We start from the raw sequence: 18,623 nt of genomic DNA, 5'->3' as shown, positions 1-18,623 counted from the left end.
CGCCCTGCATACCAGACTCCAGTGAACCCATGTCCTCATCTCTGATGCTGCCAGTGGACTGTTGCCATGAGTGTCTCATTCTCACTTCAGATCTCCACTCAGAGGTAGCAATCACTTCCGTGGAGAAGGCAAGTTAATTGCCATGCATAACCAATACCAGGCAGTTGTTCTGCTATACCATGATTTGCTTTTTATTGAGCATTACTACAAGATATTAATCCTGGTACTCAAGTATTGTTTTCCCTATCCACTTGATGCTTGTTGCTTAAAGGCATAGATTATGTCCCGGTACCTGTCTATGCAGGGTTGATCCTGGGAAAAAAATTCACAAAGTACTTCAAGAATACAGTTCAGCACATTCAGGGCCCTGGGTTCAATATTCAGTACCCTATGTGATGATGGATGCATATTAATCCTAGTACTCAGGTTGTTAGACGCAGGCAGATTAAGAGGTCAAAGTTGCCCTCAGCTACACAGTGACTCCTGATACAAGAATCAACCTGGGATACTTGAGAGCTTGTTTAAAAAGAGTGTTTTGAATGAATACAGTGAATAGACAAACAAAAAAACATTTATTCTCTTAGAAAAGAACTGTAACTGCTACAATAAGAAAATGAATCAGGAGGTACAATGTTAACATTCTCACTTCAAGTAGCAGCTAGGATTGTGTGTGAGGTCAAAGGGAGTATTCCTCCAGCTGCAGCACACACTCATCGTTGGGTGGGGGCAGCTGCCCCGCCTTGTGATGGGACACACCTTCCAAGAATATGAAAAGTAATAACAACAAACAAACATAAACAGTGGGACTAAAGCAACGAGATACTGAGATTGGAAATGAATAATGTTATGCCAAGTAATGTTTATAAATACAGATCATAACCGAAATGCCACAAAATGGAAACTACATGTATCATCGCTTTTTTTCTTTTTTGTACCTTCCACAGATACATTTTTAGAAAACTCAAAAGTCAAGAACACTTTAGAGTTTTTACGTGGAAGGCAGGAATTTTTGCCTTTTTAGTAGGTATAAAAATCTCAGTGCAGAGAAAGCACATCTTTCAATAGTGACTTCATAAAAATTATTCACATAATTTTTATTCACATAAAAATTATATGTATTAAGTAGCTTCATTTCTTCACGTGATAATTTTAAGAGGCGCACGGACATAGAATGAAAAGTGAACACAAAAATAAGAAAGCCGAAGAGAGCCAGTAACTGCACCTTCAGGGGCAAGGTAGGTCATTTAGAAACATCAAGTTTGTCCGTTTTCTCTTTCTCGTAGATGTTCCAAACTACACGAAGCGCAGCCGGCGCAGCGTCATGTAAAAGCAGTTTGACACTTCCAGGGTGTGAGTGCAGGAAGCATGGACCTCTGCACAACACAGAAAACTCCTCCACCCGCCGCTGCCGCTGCCACTACTCGAGGCACCTGTCTCCCATTCTGTATCCAGAGTTTGCAAGGCTAGGTTTCATTGGGCAAGAGAGCAGCTTGTTCCTCCTCTGTGCCAATGCGATTCTGAGCTTTAGACCTATAGTGAGGAGAAACAAACAAACAAACAAATAAACAAACAAATAAAACAAACAAACAAACAAATAAATAAACAAAATAAACAAACAAACAAATAAAATAAAACAAAAACAAAAAAAATAGTACTGATCGTCTTAAGAAAACTATACAAAGCCAGGCCCAGCACTGAGGGGGTGGGGCAAATGGATCTCTGAGTTCGCCCAGCCTGGTCCACAGAGCAAGTTCTAGGACAGCCAGGGCTACACAAAGTAAACTTTCTCAAACCCCATCCCCCTGCCCCAAGAAGACGAAACACTGAATATCTACATCTCCACCCAAGCACCTCCTTGGCCCCACCTGTCAAGCAATGAGTCTTGGGATCCCCAGAAATCTAGCAGCAAGAAGGACTGGAAGATAAAATTTCATTTCTGCTCTCATGAGCTAGCTTCTTCCAAGAGGCAAAAAAACTGGAAGTTGACCATACCTTCTTCTTGTCTTTGAGTGCTCCCAGAGATAAAATAAGCCCATCGCAATTCCCTTTAACACAAGGAAATACACTGTTAAAGTAGATCCTCCAAGGCAAGCATCTCCAAAGTGTGAGAAAATGGAAGAAAACTCCCACAAACCCATGGCTACTCACACTTATCAGAGCCCAAAGACCTTGTACAGCTGCTGCCCACTCGAAACCAATCTTCTCATACAGAAATCCGCCCAGCATTGGTCCCATGAAAGCACTAATGGTGGAAAGAAGAATGGATGAATATCTCACCGTGCAAAAACAACTTTATAAAGATGTATGGCACCCTCAAACTAAAACAGTAAAGGCTAAACAGAGAGGGAGATTCCTGGGCATAAGTAAGAGTTCTAGGCGTGGGTGTGGCTCGGTAGTAGAGCACTTGCTCCCAAGTGTGTAAGGTCAGCCTTGATCCCCAGATTTAGTGCAGAGATGGGGGAGAGAAGAAGAGAAAGAAAGAACAGTGATTATTAGACAATGTTAAAGCGGAATTGCTGTTGGGAAGTTGGTGAGCTACATAACAATAAAAACATGTTTAAAAGACTGTTTCTACTTTGTGGGTAGAGATACATGCAACAGTACTGGCAGAAAGTCAGGGAATAACCCTACAGAATAGGTTCTCTTTTTTTTTCCATCATTACGTGGCTCCCCTGGATTGAACCCAGGTCTCTGGGTTTTGTGGCAAGTGCTTACCTGCTCAGCCGTCTCACTGGCCCACTACTCTTTCTGTTCCCAGTATTTAAGTCAGTGGAGTGCATAGCTATTGACTCTGTATGTGTGCTATTGCCTCGACTAGCAGAAAGTAAATACATAAGCAAACAGGCAAGCAATTGAATCAATAAAGGAATGCATTTTAAAAGAGTGAGATCTGCTTCTGTTAAATGATTTTTTTAAAACTTATTGCTCAAAGCAAGGTTCATAAAGGTATCTTAGTTTGGTATGAAGTCTGCTGACACACTAGATTTTGATTTTGGAGCCACGGGTTGTAAACTGGAATTCTTGCTCTGCCCTAAATGAGCATTTGCCTTGCATAACCTCACGCACCTTCTTGGTGTTTCAGTTTTCCGTCTGTAACGTGGAGAGAGCACTTTCCATGTCTCGGATGCAAATGAATTCACTTACCCAACTGACCACATGGCGCCAACAAGACCAGATACGAGTCCCAGAGTACTTATTCCCTCTTCAAACCCGTTCTCACTGCAGAGAGATGAGGACATATCATCATGAGAAGCAAAACTTGCACGGAAAAAGTGTTTGACACATGAAGATAAACCGCATATAATCTGAAGAGAGTAAAAACATGAGCACTTCGTTCCTAACACAAAAACTAACATGGGAACTAGAGAAGAAGCTCATTGATAGAGTATGAGCCTAGCATGCCCAAGGCCTTGGGATCAGTCGCCAGCACAAATTAAACGTCAACCCTACACAAAGATTATAGGTAACTGAAGAAAGCTGGGTGCAGGAGCAGTGACCTTCTCTATGGAAGAGCACACCAACTGTTTGTCCAGTGTCAAATGGTCAACCCCGGAAACATATATGCTAATAATATTATACTGACTGAGCTGGTTATATTTAAGAATATATATATTTATGCAAATGCATATATGCATGCAGCAATAATGAAAAAGAGGGAATGAATTTAGAGAGTGTAGAGGGGGATATGGGAGGGTATGGAGAGAGTAAAGAGAAGGGCAAAATGTAATTATATCATAATCTCAAAAATTAAAAAAACAAAATATGTACATCAAATTTGAAGGCATTTTCATAAAGTAACCTAATTTTACTACATCTGTATAATAGCAAGATTCATAATTCATTTGTGCTAATGCTCATGAAATACATAATGAACTAGGAAATTCTTAAAATAGGATGAAGAGAACAAAGGTTGCTCTAAGAAAAAGCTGCTCTTTTTCCTCTAAGCATTGTTGAAAAGCCCCAGCATAGCTATAGAAACATGAAGATAAACCACACATGATCTGGAGAAACTAGGACTAACATGGGACCTGGAGAAGTTCATGAACATGCCCACATGCAAAGGAACAATGGCCAAGTGACGATGAATAGTCACCCTGTGCTCTTGTATGATTCTCCTCCCTGCCACAGGAATGAAACTTCTCCATTTGGTTCTGGACTTTTAAAACCATTCACATGGGGGCTGGAGAGATGGCTCAGAGGGTAAGAGCACTGGTTGCTCTTCCAGAGGTCCCGAGTTCAATTCCCAGCAACCACATGGTGGCTCACAACCATCTGTAATGAGATCTGGTGCCTTCCTTGCCAGCAGTACATTGTATGCTTAATAAATAAATCTTTAAAAAAAATAAATTAAAAAAACCATTCACATGCACGCACGCACACACACACACACACACACACAACCCTCACCTGAGATATACAAGAAGCCAAGCATTTCTTTAACCTATTCTTCCTTTTAGCATATTAATGTCACTATGTTATTTTCAGTATGATTTCATTACTACTTATATGATTCATGTCACAATGTTTATATGCTATGAAATCACGAAGATTTACTGCTGGGCAAATATCTACCATTCCATAGGACTGAACAAGTGAGGTGAGACTGATTGCTACCTACCCCACCCCACTGCAGCCACCATGCCCATCACGATGGAGCTTGTCAAACAGCCCGGAAACTTACTATGCACAACTGAGCATCTCCGGGAAAGTCGGGATGATACTCATTCCAGCAGAGAAGCCGTTTACAACCAACACCAGCACCAGAAGCCAGAGCTGACTGCAGAGGCATTGTGGAGGGAATGAAAATGTTAGTATTTTAAGAGACACAAACTAAAAACCAAGGAGAGCAGGATCGCAGAGAAGTTAGCTTGGCAGAAGGTAGACTTGATTGGCTCGTGTTCCCATCTTGTCCCATTCCATTCAGTGAGAGCTCATGTTAGCACCTTCCACCTCGGCAGCAAAAGCAACTGCTGCATCATTTGAAGTCACTTTTGGTCCCACGTTTCCTGTACACGTGTTTAATCACACATATTACACATCTGTAACCAGCCAGCCCTCCCGCCATAACAAAATCCTTCCAACATCAATGCTGTTGTTCATCTGATCATTCCACCTTGCAATTCCAGTAAACAATGACAAAGAAGGGAGAGAACTAAGGAAGAAACTAGAAACTGACAGTGGCTCTGTGTTTGACTCCAGCTAAGGGCCTGACAGACATGTAATGCATGTAATTCTTGTCATGCATGTATTCACTTTAGTTCCTTTTAAAAAATACATTTATTTTGAAGGGGAGGTATGCCACAGTGTGTGTGTGGACATGAGTGGACAACACACATAAATCAGTTCTCTCCTGGAGTTAAAGCCTGGAGCTTTTGCTCAGGTTTCCAGGCTCGACAGCAAGTATCTTAGTGTGTTGACCACGTTGTTGGTCCTGGTTCCTTTTTATAGACAAGAAAGCTTGGGCTCTTGGAAGATAAGTAATTTGTCCAAGTTCCACTACCAATGTCATTACCAGTGACAAAGCCAAAATTCAAACCCAGATGCAAAAGACTCCTCAATCACTCTCTTCCAGTAGTGCCATGCTTTATCCCAGAAGCATGTGCAAATGCCGAGAGGCTCGCTTTGTTTCAATAAATAAATTATAGCAAATAGGCTTTAATGAGCAGTACTACATGCTGAGGATGACGCAAGAAGAATAAAAGACCTGGTTGCCCTCTCAATGAATGAGAAGGAAGAATCACAAAAACAAAACTATTCTTTTCAAGTATCAGGCGAAGGCCGTTAGCAATGAATGCCTTGTAAAAATGATTCCAAACAACTGTGCAGTTCAAACACAGGAGAAGAACCAGCAATGTGGTGCAAGCCTATCTCTTAGCACCAGAGAGGCGGAGTCAGGAGGAACATGAGTTCAAAGCTAGCCTAGTAGAACAAAACAAACTAGTTATAAAGATTTCATGTGTTAAGATTTGTTAAGCCACAGCCGCCTTCTAGTAAATAAAGCGTTATCAGTCAGACAGTTCAATACTATCCTAAGTCAAAGTCATTGTTTCAATAGCAATGCTTGCAGTTCTAAGCCACTTTAAAAATTAAGAATTACTAGAAGTACTTCTCCAAAAACATGGAATAAGAAAAGTTACCTTTTAATGTGCAAAATGGGGACAGGTCCTAAGAGCATGTAGCACACAGCTGTGATTAAGTTTCCAAAAACCAGAAACCATTTCCTTAGATTCTAATAAAGAGAAAGAGTTCAAGGTTTAATCCAAAGGACCCTCTGTAATGAAACAATATTTTTAAAAAAATCATTAGAGAGGTGACATCCAAAAATCCAAATACATTGAGGCAAATGAAACTTTACATTTAAGATAAAATAGGCAGATGATAAACTTAAGGCAAGGAGAATATTTTGCAAGATGATGGGATGAGCAAAGATGTTTCCCAGGAAGGGGGTATATTACAAAACCTTTGCACATGACAATCTAGTCCAAACATGCAAGAAATCAAAAAGCAGTCACCTCTAGGAACTTGTTAATGTGTTTCAATACCGAGGCAAAAGACATTATTTTAAAGTATTTACTATAGAGTCAATGAGCATATATCCTCACCCCCACCCCACCCCGAGATTCACACACTAGTCTACTGCCTGATCTGATGGTACGTGGAGGTCAGCTTTGGAGAGGAGATCTGGCAGGGAAGGAAGAACCCTCATGACTGGAGATCACCCTTACAAAAGAAGCCTCTGAGAGCATTTCCCACTCCTCCAAGTGGGGTTGCTGTGAATCGGAAGTGGCCCTAAACACCAAACAGGAGCCTGGATCTTGCAGAAGTGTGGGATGATTTCTTAACACTCAGCTCCAAATGTTGTTTAAGACGTTAGCTTTCAGGGGGCTAGAGAGATAGCTCAGTGGTTAAGAGTTCTCTCAATATAGTATCAAGACAAGATTACTATTTAAATATTAACACTTACAAATACTAAAGCCACACTAACCCTCTTGAGTCCAAAGACCCAAGTTAGGTTCCCAACACCTGCATCAGGTGGCTCACAACTGCTACAAGTCCAGGTCCAGGAAATCAATGCCCTCTTCTGGTCTCTGAGGTCACCCATATACATGTGGCATACATGCACACAGATGCATAAGCATACACGCAAACAAAAAATGAAGATGAATCTTTCAAAAAGAGAAAACATTAACTTTCTGTGACTTGTGTAACTGACTCCCCATAGTATGTAGGTCTTATGTAAGCAAAGCTAATAAGAAAAAAATGTAAAATCTAAGCACTAAAGCTGCAGAAGCGCCATGGAAGTGGGAGGTCTGGGAATGGCGCTAGTTCTGATATCAGTCATGCAGACTGACTGGGTTAGGCCAAACTGAAAGGAAGCAGAAAGGATTCACTTCAGGACGGGTGTGGAACGGCTGATGGATGCTCGCAAGGGTCATTCTTTCGCGCCCAGTTCCTAAGACAGTTTCCCACTATCAGTGCTACCACCTGATCAAGTCCAATAACTCTTAGGAGCCTAAGACTCTGTCCTTGTTATTAGGACTTTTGTTTTATTTTGTTTTGTCTGGGTCATTAAGGAAGCTTCTAGAATATATAATTCAAGCCAGGTTTGTCATATCAAGAACAAACAGCAATCCTGGCTCTGGGAAGACTGAAGCAAGGGAAATGAGTTCCAGACCAGTCTGGGCTGTATATGAGGCTCTGTCTCAATCATCATCATATCATCATCATATCATCATCATCATCATCATCATCCCATGATCCAATAGTTTCCAGCAGTTTTAGCACCAGACTTTTCTTCATATGAAATTCTATATTTGAGTATGCTCAGAGAAAGGACTGAGGCTGGGAGACACCAGAGTCTCTCTACCAGGCCAACTGAAGGTGTCAGCTTTAAGCAAGGGACCTTTAGAATTCTGGGAGTAGTGACTACAGATCTAAACGTGTGAGAGCAACTCAAATATATCAGTATACTTACAGGCATCCTGTCACTGAAGAGACCAAACAGTGGGGACGAAATGGTGTAGGATAGAGCTAGACCCAGGAAGACCAGCCCCACATATCCAGCTGGCAGATTGAACTGGAAAGGAAACACCACGTTAAGGCAGTGTGTTAAGTCTCTCTTTAAAATAGACACACCCTTTCACCCCCTCCTCTTCCTCAGCTCTATTAACAAAAGTCCATGAGTAACACCCAGTATCTGTGCTGTTTCGCTGTCCATAGCTGTCACTAGGACACCTGAGAGAACAATGTAAAGGGGAGGCGGGGGATTATTTACTTTGACTCATGGTTTCAGAGCATTGCAGTGGGGAGGGTGTGGGAGAGCAGGGAGCTTACACAAAAACGGCCAGGAAGCAGAGAGGGGATGCCTGTGTTAACTGGCTTTTTCTGTTCATCCATTTTTTCATCCCTGCTCCAGTCTCTGGGATGGTACTGCCCATAGTCAGGGCATTAGCTGCTTGGGCAGTGCTGTCTGGAAATACCCAGAGACCCGCTTTACTAATTTCCTAGGCGCTTTTCCATCCTATCAAGTTAACAATCGAGATTAGCTTTCGCCAGGCAGTGTGACGCATGCCTTTAATCCCAGCACTCAGGAGGCAGAAGCAAATGGATCTCTGTTAGTACAAGGCCAGCCTGGTCTACAAAGGGAGTTCTAGGACAGCCAGGGCTACACAGAGAAAATCTAGCTTGAAAAACAAAACAAAACAAAAAGATCAGCTTTTATCTCATTCCTCTTGACTTTTTCTTACTTTGTACCAGAAATGGGTATATACTTTTTTCCAAGAGGGAAAAAAATTCCAATCACTTATTAGACATCCTAGAAGTTTGATTTAATAGCATTTGATATTAAACATACAATTTGATTTCTACAATTTGCATTTTCATATATAGTGTTTCACAGATTTTATGTATGCAAAGATTCATATACAAAGCTTCTTAAATGATGTTCTTGAATTCTAACCTAGTCTAGGTTTGATTTCTCGGAGGGAGGGGGTCAGGAGGGGATGGGTCACAGTGAAAAGCAAATTAACTAGTATGAATTCAACACTCATGTTTCAGCAATGGAGACTTCTGGTTCCTTTCTCCTATTCTGTAGTATAGAACATGGCCACCTGCTTATAACAAATAGCTAAAAAGTAAGTGGACCCAGCGGGCATTTGGTGGGAAGGATATATCACATCGAAAGACCTAACGAGCACTCCTAATGCCTCATTACAACTCACACAAGAAGAGAAAATGTGTGGTAGCAAACACGAGGGATGCCCTCGCAGAGCTGGAGTGGTGTGAGCAAGGTCTTCGATAGGAGGAGACAACGCACTGGACCCTCTAGGATGATTCTTCCTTTCTTCCTAGTGGATCAGACCCCAGACCACAGAGTCACACCCCTACCTCAAAGGAACAGGGAAGACACAGTCCCTGAGCGCACAGCTCCCTGTCTACCCCCTTCTCACAGCTAAAAGTCTTTCCCTAAAGAAAGGGCCCAAGGGCACGCAGTCAGGGCCACTGTGCGAAGCAGAGATCCAGCCGGCTGCTCACCTTCTCCAAGACGAAGAGAGAGAGGATCGGATCGAGGAAACCGAAGCAAGAGCTGAGGGCGATGATGACACAGGCTATGAGACCGACCTTGGGTAAGGTCACAAGCTTCCAGAAGGAGTGTTCCCCTCTATCAGACTCTTGGGGTTAAAAACAAAATCAGAAATACATCATAGCAATCAACGTCTCTTAGCTTCATCTTTTAACTTATTTTGAGAGGCAAAGCTGATAAGACTATCTGGAAGTAAAAGTAGCAGCACCTCTGAATTACCTGAAATTAAATATTATCATCGACATTGGCTTCTAAGCTCTTTGGAAGCCACAGTGAATTTTCTGTAAAAGACTGACTTTTCTCCTCGCAGGGTGGCAGTTCACCGATCCTCACAGCACTTGGGAGGTAGTAGGAGGAGGATCAGGAAGTCAAGGTCACCCTTAGCCACACAGTGAGTGTGAGGCCAGCCTGGGTTACCTACAACTAGTCAGCAAATTCCCAAATTAAAACAGCAATCCTTAAGTTTTCAAATGCAAAGAGAATCAGCTGGAATCAGGGAGTATTATGGGGAGGATTTGAAGGTGCAATCTGGAAGGAAGGCCACCTGGATGGGACGGTGCAGTTTGCAGCTACAGAAAAAGTATCATTGGAGCTTCCCCGAGGATGAATGTGCCCTTAAGGGGGGACTCACTGGGAGGTAGTGGGGCAAGCCTTTAATTCTAGCACTTGGGAGGCTGAGGCAGGAGGACATCTGTGAGTTTGAGAGCAGCCTGGTCTACAGAGCTAGGGATGCCCCAAAACAAAGACAGACAGACAGACATACAGACAGACGGAAAGAAAGAAAGAAAGAAAGAAAGAAAGAAAGAAAGAAAGAAAGAAAGAAAGAAAGAGGGATTCAACTTTATTTTGTAAGACAAAACCCAGTTAATTTTCTGAGGGCAAAATAAACACTACATTGGGAGACAGAGAGGAGGTATTACTTGTGTGAACTACTTTTGTCCTTTAAGACCAGTTCTCTAATCCTCCTAACAGTCAGCCCTATGTTCATGCCCTTCTGAAGAGCAGGCGTGGCTACCTGCAAGCCTCCGGTCCCAGTGACTGCTTTATTCTCTCTAGGAAATTTTCAACACTAATCCCCGGTCCTGGGAAGACCAGCAAGCGCTCGAAACCATGCAGCCATCTCTCTGCCCTCGGCGCGCTCCCCAAGGCAGATTATTTAAGAAAAGATCGCTCTGAAAACTGATGCGGCTTCTGTGTGACCCTTAAAACACTCGAGAAATCACTACGGAGTTCACAAAAAGTACATCTCAGACCCTTGGCGCAGAGTCCTGTCGCCCGCCTTTCGGGTGCGTGGTTAGATTGGTTACTGCGATGCGAGACAGAAACAACAACACAGGATGTGAACTGGAACTTCCCGAAGGTCGGATCAGCCCTCCCTGACCCCCGCTGAGCCCACAGCTTTCATCATCATTCACAACGGCCATGCGTACGCAAAGTCCAAAAATTCAAAAGAGTGTACGAACTTCTGGTATTTTCAGTAATATTCTCAGGAGGATTTTCAGAATACAGAGATTAAGTCAAGACTATCAGTCTGTTTTTCAAAAGCGCAGACCTAAATTCAATCCCCAAACTGCCTTGCGTACCTGTTTCAATTCAGAGAGGGAACAACTGCCACCTTGTGGTACGATGAGATATTGCCAGCAGGGAGTCAACCAGGTGTGGACTTTGAATTGTATTGAATTTGAATTGAAAATTACAAAAGATGGGCTGGAGAGATGGCTCAACCATTGAGAGCACGTCTCTGCAAGAGAACCAGAGTTCAGTTTCCAGTACCCACATATAGTAGCTCACAATTACCCGTAGCTCCAGCTCCTAGAGATCCAATGCCTCTGGCCTCTGTGGGCATCCACACTTAAACACTCATACTAACACCCAGACACATAATTTAAAATGATAGTAATAACAGGGCAGTGGTGGTGCATGCCTTTAATCCCAGCACGATCAAGGTAGAGGCAGTCAGATCTCTGAATTCGAGGCAAGCTTGGTGTACAGAGAGTTCCAGGATAGCCAGGAATACTCAGGAAAGATGACAGACGGCACAGGCTGAGTGGGCAGAGGGAGGGAAGAGTTCAGAGTCCACACCACGTGACAGCTCTCCTTCCACCCGGCAATTGCTCAAAAGGCTTTCAGGAGACAGCACTTGTTTCCTGGATATAATGATTAGATTTTGAGTTTGCCCGCAATCCCATCATGCTGCAGGCCGAGACGGGAGGGCCACCCTGGCCTACAAAGTGACTTCCAGGGGCTCCGTAGCAAGACCCTGTCTCAGAAAAAAAAATTTTTTAATTTAAAAGTTATGTCACTCAGCGGTGAATGACACTGATGTTTGTACACATGTGTGAATGGGTGTGTAACAGAACGAGTAATTCCAAGTATTTATCAAATGCATTATGCTTTACCCCACATGCTTGTCATTTTTTGTCGTGAGAACCTTTATAATCTACTCCCTTAGCAATGTTCAAATGCAATGGTTTTGCTTTCTGAGGCTGTATTTCCATACTGTCAACAGTGCTATATAAAATAATAAACAGAGCTGGGAGGTGGTGGCACACACCTTTAATGCCAGCAGAGGCAGATGAATCACTGAGTTCAAGGCCAGCCTGTTCTAGGATGACCAGGCTATGTAGAGAAACCCTGTCTCAAAAAACCAAAATAATGATAATAATTAAGTAAATAAGTACATAACAAGTAGAAAATTCCAGAAACAAAGAGTTCCTAAGTTTTAAATAACTTTAATTATAGTAGTTCTACTTGTTTTATACCTTTATTATTATTGCTGATCTCTTTTTACATATTACCTATTTATTTTATATGTATGTGGTTCTTTGCCTGTGTGTATATCTGTGTCATGTGGCTGCCATGTGTTGTTGGTGGTGTGGAAGATAGAAGAAGATGCTCTATCTTGGGACTGGAGCTACAGGTGATTGTGAGCCACCATTTGGGTTTTGGGACTTGAACCCTGGTCCTCTGCAAAAGCAGCCAGGGCTCTTAACCACTGAGCCATCTCCAGGATTCTTTTTGACTACTTCTTAATTCTCAGTCCAATATCCATCAAACCAGGACACAGACTGGATGCTAAATCAAGGAAAAGAAATGGTTCCTTACAAGTGCAGAGAAGATAACTGCCCCTTGTGGTGCACTGTGGTATTGCCTCTCTCCTGCTCTGTTGTGCCTGGTTTCCCAGCTCTCTGCTAACTCTCCAGCTCTGTTAAATACTAACCTGGTAAGTGTACGCTATTGATCAACCCTATTAAAAACAATGCTTACAGTGAATATAACCCTGGTCGGTAAATCTCATCTGGACAAAGAGAACTACAAATGAGCCACAAGTATTACCTAATGGAGCAAGGTGTTCTGTGTTCCCTGTACTGGTTAACTCTTACCAGCATGCTGCTCCCTCATGACAATACATGGAAGGTTGATTTATATGGGGATAAAAGCTTTGAAGCCAGATTGACTCCCATCACTGCTGCCAGAGACCTGTATCCTTGTCACTGCTAAACGGACAGGTGAAGGCCCACTGGGAAGGAAGAATTGGCTGTGCCCTCCTATGTTGAATGTTTTATGATGGAATGACATATTGTCCCATGCTATGCCCCAGATGGCCTGGAATTCCCTGTGTACACAAAGTTGGCCGAGAATTAGAAGTGGTAGAGGCAGAGGATCTCTGCGAGCTCAAGGCCAGCCTGTTCTAGCTAGTGAGTTCCAGGATACCCAGGGCTGTTGAGGAGTATTCCTGCGTGCTGAATACTAGTATTGCTGAACAATCAATAGCTAGGCAGGGTTTCCAGGCCCAGAGGATGCTGGGAAAAAGAAGGGCGGAGACACAGAGGAAACAGTACGGGCAATACTGAGATGATGTAATAAAGCCATAAGCCAAAAAGTAAATTAATAGAAATGGGTTAATTTAAGTTATAAGAGTTAGTGAGAAACAAGCCTAAGCTATTGGTTGAGCTTTCATAATTAATAATAAGTCTCCGCATCGTTATTTGTGTGCTGGAGGCACAAAGGAAAGTCTGCCTACGCAGGGCTATGGAGAGAGACCTCACTAAAAATAAAGAAATAAAGAAAGAGAGGGGCGGTGGCGGCGCACGCCTTTAATCCCAGCACTCGGGAGGCAGAGGCAGGTGGATCTCTGTGAGTTCAAGGCCAGACTGGTCTAAAGTTCCAGGACAGGCTCCAAAGCTACAGAGAAACCCTGTCTCAAAAAGCCAAAAATGAAAAGAGAAAAGAAAAAAAAAAAGAAAGGAAAGAAACAAAGCTGACCTAGGACTTGTGGGAATCTTCCCTCGTCTTTACAGCCTTGTAGACAAACTGTGTTGCCCACAGAAATTTCCGGTGAAAGTTTAGTTCAGTCCAATGATAATGGCTTGTGAGCAGAAATTAATTGTTTCTCCTAGAATCTGAAAATTTTTGTGATAAGCCTTTTTGTTTTGTTTATTTAAGAGAGGGCCTCATGCAGCCCAGGCTGGCCTCAAACTCACGATGTAGCTAAGGATGCTTTGAAGGCCTGCACCACTGTGTTCTGCCTATGTGGAGGTAGGAATCAAACCTAGGGCTTCATGAATGCTAGAAAAGTGCTCCACTAAGCTGGACTGTGGTGGCGCAGGCCTTTAATCTCAGCACTTGGAAGGCAGAGACAGGCGGATCTCTGTGAGTTCGAGACCAGCCTGGTCTACAAGAGCTAGTTCCAGGACAGGCTCCAAAGCCACAGAGAAACCCTGTCTCGAAAAACCAAAAAAAAGAAAGAAAGAAAAGAAAAAGAAAAAGAAAGAAAGTGCTCTACTAACTGAGCAGCATTCCTAGGCCTTTATAAGCAAAAATTATCATAAACTAATTATCCATATTTTAGGAAACAGAACCAGTTCTTGAGGATCCTACAAAGAGGTGTTACACAAAATATATGGTAAAGGTATTGTTTACAAAGATGCAAAAGTAAAGTTAAATTTCTAAAATGAGTATTAAAATTTGAACTTACCGTAACTAGGCAAAATACACAGGTTGAGTGGTATCATGAGCAGAACTAGGCACCCCAGAAGAATAAAAGGCATCTCGTAGCCAAAGGATTGATACAAAAAGCCACCTAAAGGGGGACCTACGATCAACCCCAGTCCAGAAAAAACCTCAAGGCTCCCCTAAAAGTGAAAGAACAAAAGAAAATTTAATAGTATTATAGCTGAAGAATTATGACTGACAGGTATGATGGCACACGTCTTCAATTTCAGCACTTGGGAAGCAGAGGCAGATGGATCTCTGTGAGTTCCAGGCCAGCCAGGGTGACATAGTAAGAGCCTGTCTCAAAGTGCCTGGTACTGTAAACCTAGCCTACCTGTAGCTGGTGAGGTCATGGACTCTAGAGGAAACCCTACTAACTGCCATTTTCCCAAACAAGTGGACTTTGTAACCACATTCAAAATATTTATCCTCACATTCCTAGGTAAGAGTTGTTTCTACCCTTTACCAAAGAAGCTTCTTTTTGGAGCTGATAGAAACCACTACAGGGACCTACAAGTGGTCAGAATGCAAAGCCAACTGACCACAGGATGCTCAGCTGAGACACCTGCATCACAACACCTACCACCAAGTCTCAGGGAACATCAAGGAATAAGAGGCAAAAAGATTGTAGGAACCAGAGGCCCAGGACAGCTGCTGCAAGCAGTGTGTAGACACGACAGGAAAGCTGCATCTGTAAAGTCTCAACAATACTGTTACCTAAACAAGGTAAGCAATGACTACCCAGTCTGACATGTCATATGGATGGGGATAGTTAGCAAAGCTTTATGCCCCAATGAAGAGCTACAGGTAATCAATCACTCTTAGAAAGTGAGACTCAGTTTCCCTCAGGGGAGAGCCCCCTGATAGGTAGGTTATCCAACCCAGCAACAGTAAATGGGCTCAGTTGGTTGAGACTGTATTTACAAAGACACACACACACATATACACATAAACACACATACACAGAGCTACATACACATACACACATGCACACACACACACAAACAGAAATTAAAGAGGAGAGCAGGGTGGAACTTATGTATGAAATTTTAAAAAATTTAATAAAGAAACTATGAGAGTACTACTTGAAAAAAGGGTTTTAACACACACACATATATACACACACGCGCGCACACGTTTGTTTATACATTGATGTGGTCACACTGTTTGCAACGTCAAGCTAGGTGTGGTGACAGGCACCTGGCGCAATCCTCGCACCTAGGAGAAAGAGAGGCAGGCAGCAAGACCAGGAGTTCAGGGTCAACTTTTGAGTGTTCTAGTCAGCTTGAGTTGTGTGAGACACTGTTCTAAACAAACAAACAAAAAGATGCAAATGATTTAAATACTCACTAACAATTTAAAAAAAGATTATATCAGTAGAGTGGAATTGTACACAGCCAGGAAAAAAAGAATAAGGATGGTTTTTATACATAGACACCGGACACCTTGCCTGTGAACTTGTCAGTTGAATCAGAAGTTGTTAACTGGTGTGAGTAGCCATGACATTTGTAATGAAAAGAAGTGGGGGAATCATGCTGCACTCCATATGCATATATACGTGCGTGTACGCACAGATACGCAATCTTGGGAACCAGCCTGCGATACTGAGCTGCTTGGAGCAGTTCAGGCACTGGGTGCCTGGATAGCAGATGTATACATGAAGTCAGAACAGCAAAGATATGTCAAACATTTACTATATCATATATTCCATTTTATAGCTTTTTACTTTTACTCTACATAAGATTAACTAAAGGTAAATAAGACAGTCCTATGGAAAAGATATTACTGTTAAGAACATTGTACCGTTTTAAACCTTTAAATACATTCAATCTTAAGATCCACAAGATACACAGAGCCCTCGAGATTAGCTAACGTGTGGAATGCGTTGGCTTTGGCTGCAAGACCAGAAGGGCAAGTCTACTTTCTCCTGCCAATCTCAAACGTCAGTAAATGATGGCCACCACTGTAGGGATTTCCTGGACAGCAATGTCCAGGGTGTTTTACAGAACATCAGCTCTTTGAAAGGTCCACAAGTTTTATGTGGAAAAAGCTGGCCCACAATCAAGCTGACACATGCAGAAGCCAGTGAAGTCAAATTAGACGGCATGCCTCAGAGGAGGCGTAAGTGCTCTGACCATTTTCAAGATGACCTCTGAGACCTCTTGCATGCATGTGGGGACAGTAGAGGGAAGATGCTCACGAGAGGAGCCCCTGTCGTGAGGGAAAACTTCCAGATGAGAGGAAAGCTGTAGGCAGGACCTACTCACGGGATCACAGGGAGGCAGCAAAATGCTACTCAGAAGAACAAAAAGTGATTCTTTAAAAAAAATTTATTTATTTGTTTGTTTATTTATTTATTTGTTTGTTTGTTTATTATGTATACAGTGTTAGTTTCCATGTCTGCCTACAGGCCAAAAGAGGGCACCAGATCTCATTATAGATGGCTGTGAGCCACCATGTGGTTGCTGGGAATTGAACTCAGGACCTCTGGAAGAACAGTCAGTGTTCTTAACCTCTGAGCCATCTCTCCAGCCCCAAAAAGTGATTCTTTAAAAAAAAAATTTGAGGGTGGGGATGGTGCTAGAGAGATGGCCCAGGAGTTAAGAGCCCTTGCCGAGGACCTGAGCTCTGTTTCCAGCACCCACAGTGTGGCTTACAGCCATCGTAACTCCAGTTCCTGGGGGCTTGATTCCCTCTTCTGATTTCTGCAGCCCTGGAACACCTGTGGTATGTATACATACATGCAGGCAAAACGTTCAAACACTTAAAAAAGAAAACAAATCTTTAAAAATTATTTTAAGGGTGATTTTAAAAACTGGTTAGGACCAATATTTCCTCATCAAGGTGTCTATACAAAGACCAGGAAGAGCACCTAAGACACTCAAGATCACTGCCTTTTTAAATCTCTCTTTGGATACGGGGTCTCACTGTATAGCCCTGGCTGGCCTGGCACTTGCTTTGAGGACCAATCTGACCTCTGTCACAGAGATCCACCTGGCCTTGGCCTGGGATTCACGACATGAGCCAGCATTCAAGGCTTCACCATCTTTTTAAACCCTCTCCTCCGATGCTAGAGTTGTCACAGATGATTGCCGTATGATATTTTGATTGCATTTTGACAATAAAGTTTGCTTTGAATCAGAGGGTGGAGCTAGCTACTAGGAGACCAAAATTAACCATAGAGGTGTTGGAGGACTGAGGACAGATAGACAGGAAGTAGTAGGGTGGGAATTATAGGGGGGGTCTCAGCCCTTTTGGAAGGAGGAACGAAAGAAATAGGTCACCTGTCCCTCCTCAACCGATCTCTGATCATTCAGGTTCTTACCCTGATATCTGACTTTATTGATAAAGAATAACTAGGCCGGGCAGTGGTGGCACACACCTTTAATCCCAGCACTCGGGAGGCAGAGGTAGGAGGATCTCTGTGAGTTTGAGGCCAGCCTGGTCTACAAGAGCTAGTTCCAGGACAGGCTCCAAAGCTACAGGGAAACCCTGTCTGGAAAAAACAAAAACCAAACAAACAAAAAAAGAATTAGGTAATCATTTCAGAGGGTCGTCATTTATTTGTTTTTGTTTTCCAGAAAGTGACTCACTGTGTCGCCCACACTGGCTTCAAACTTTTGATGCTCCAGCCTTCACCTCCCAAGTAGTGGGTTACAGGTATATGTCACCACACCCAGATATGCTGTGCTTTTTATTTTCGTACTTTACTTTAGGAAATAGAAATCATGATAAAAGGAGGAAAATACACAAGAGAGTGGGGAAAAGCATGTAGAAACAGATGAAAAGGAAAGTAAGAAAAAGTTCAAATTACATACCAAGACAGTAGCCACATTATTTGGGAAAGCCTTTGCCAGGATAGAAGACGACGCTGTTATCGCTGCACCAAAGCCTATGGCATCTACGATTCTCACCAGAAAACACATGACAATAAATATGGGTCCTTCTGGAAGTTGGTCCAAGACACTGAAAAAGAACACAATTGTCAAGTGTCAAACTGGTTCTAATTTTTTAATGCACTCTGCTTCTTGAAGATGGCCGTACT

At 42.7% G+C, this 18,623-nt stretch overlaps 1 protein-coding gene across 2 annotated transcripts in view; it reads right to left on the bottom strand.

Moving 5' to 3' along the window:
* Window positions 1-405: 405 nt before the first annotated feature.
* Slc18b1 (solute carrier family 18 member B1) overlaps window positions 406-18,623 on the bottom strand; it is a 29,332-nt gene continuing 11,114 nt past the window's right edge. For both annotated transcript variants that reach the window (XM_057761761.1, XM_057761762.1), the window contains exons 5-14: window positions 18,397-18,544; window positions 14,562-14,718; window positions 9,535-9,671; window positions 7,976-8,077; window positions 6,138-6,229; window positions 4,682-4,777; window positions 3,145-3,219; window positions 2,149-2,242; window positions 1,993-2,045; window positions 406-1,530 (exon numbers count right to left, since the gene is read on the bottom strand). In XM_057761761.1, coding sequence (XP_057617744.1) covers window positions 1,464-1,530; window positions 1,993-2,045; window positions 2,149-2,242; window positions 3,145-3,219; window positions 4,682-4,777; window positions 6,138-6,229; window positions 7,976-8,077; window positions 9,535-9,671; window positions 14,562-14,718; window positions 18,397-18,544 — 1,021 coding nt within the window. In that variant the 3' untranslated portion in view covers window positions 406-1,463. The remainder of the gene's footprint in view (window positions 1,531-1,992; window positions 2,046-2,148; window positions 2,243-3,144; window positions 3,220-4,681; window positions 4,778-6,137; window positions 6,230-7,975; window positions 8,078-9,534; window positions 9,672-14,561; window positions 14,719-18,396; window positions 18,545-18,623) is intronic.

Source organism: Chionomys nivalis, chromosome 2 (genome assembly GCF_950005125.1).
Source record: "Chionomys nivalis chromosome 2, mChiNiv1.1, whole genome shotgun sequence".
In the NCBI taxonomy this organism is placed as follows: domain Eukaryota; kingdom Metazoa; phylum Chordata; class Mammalia; order Rodentia; family Cricetidae; genus Chionomys; species Chionomys nivalis.
This window is presented reverse-complemented; position numbering and strand designations above follow the sequence as displayed.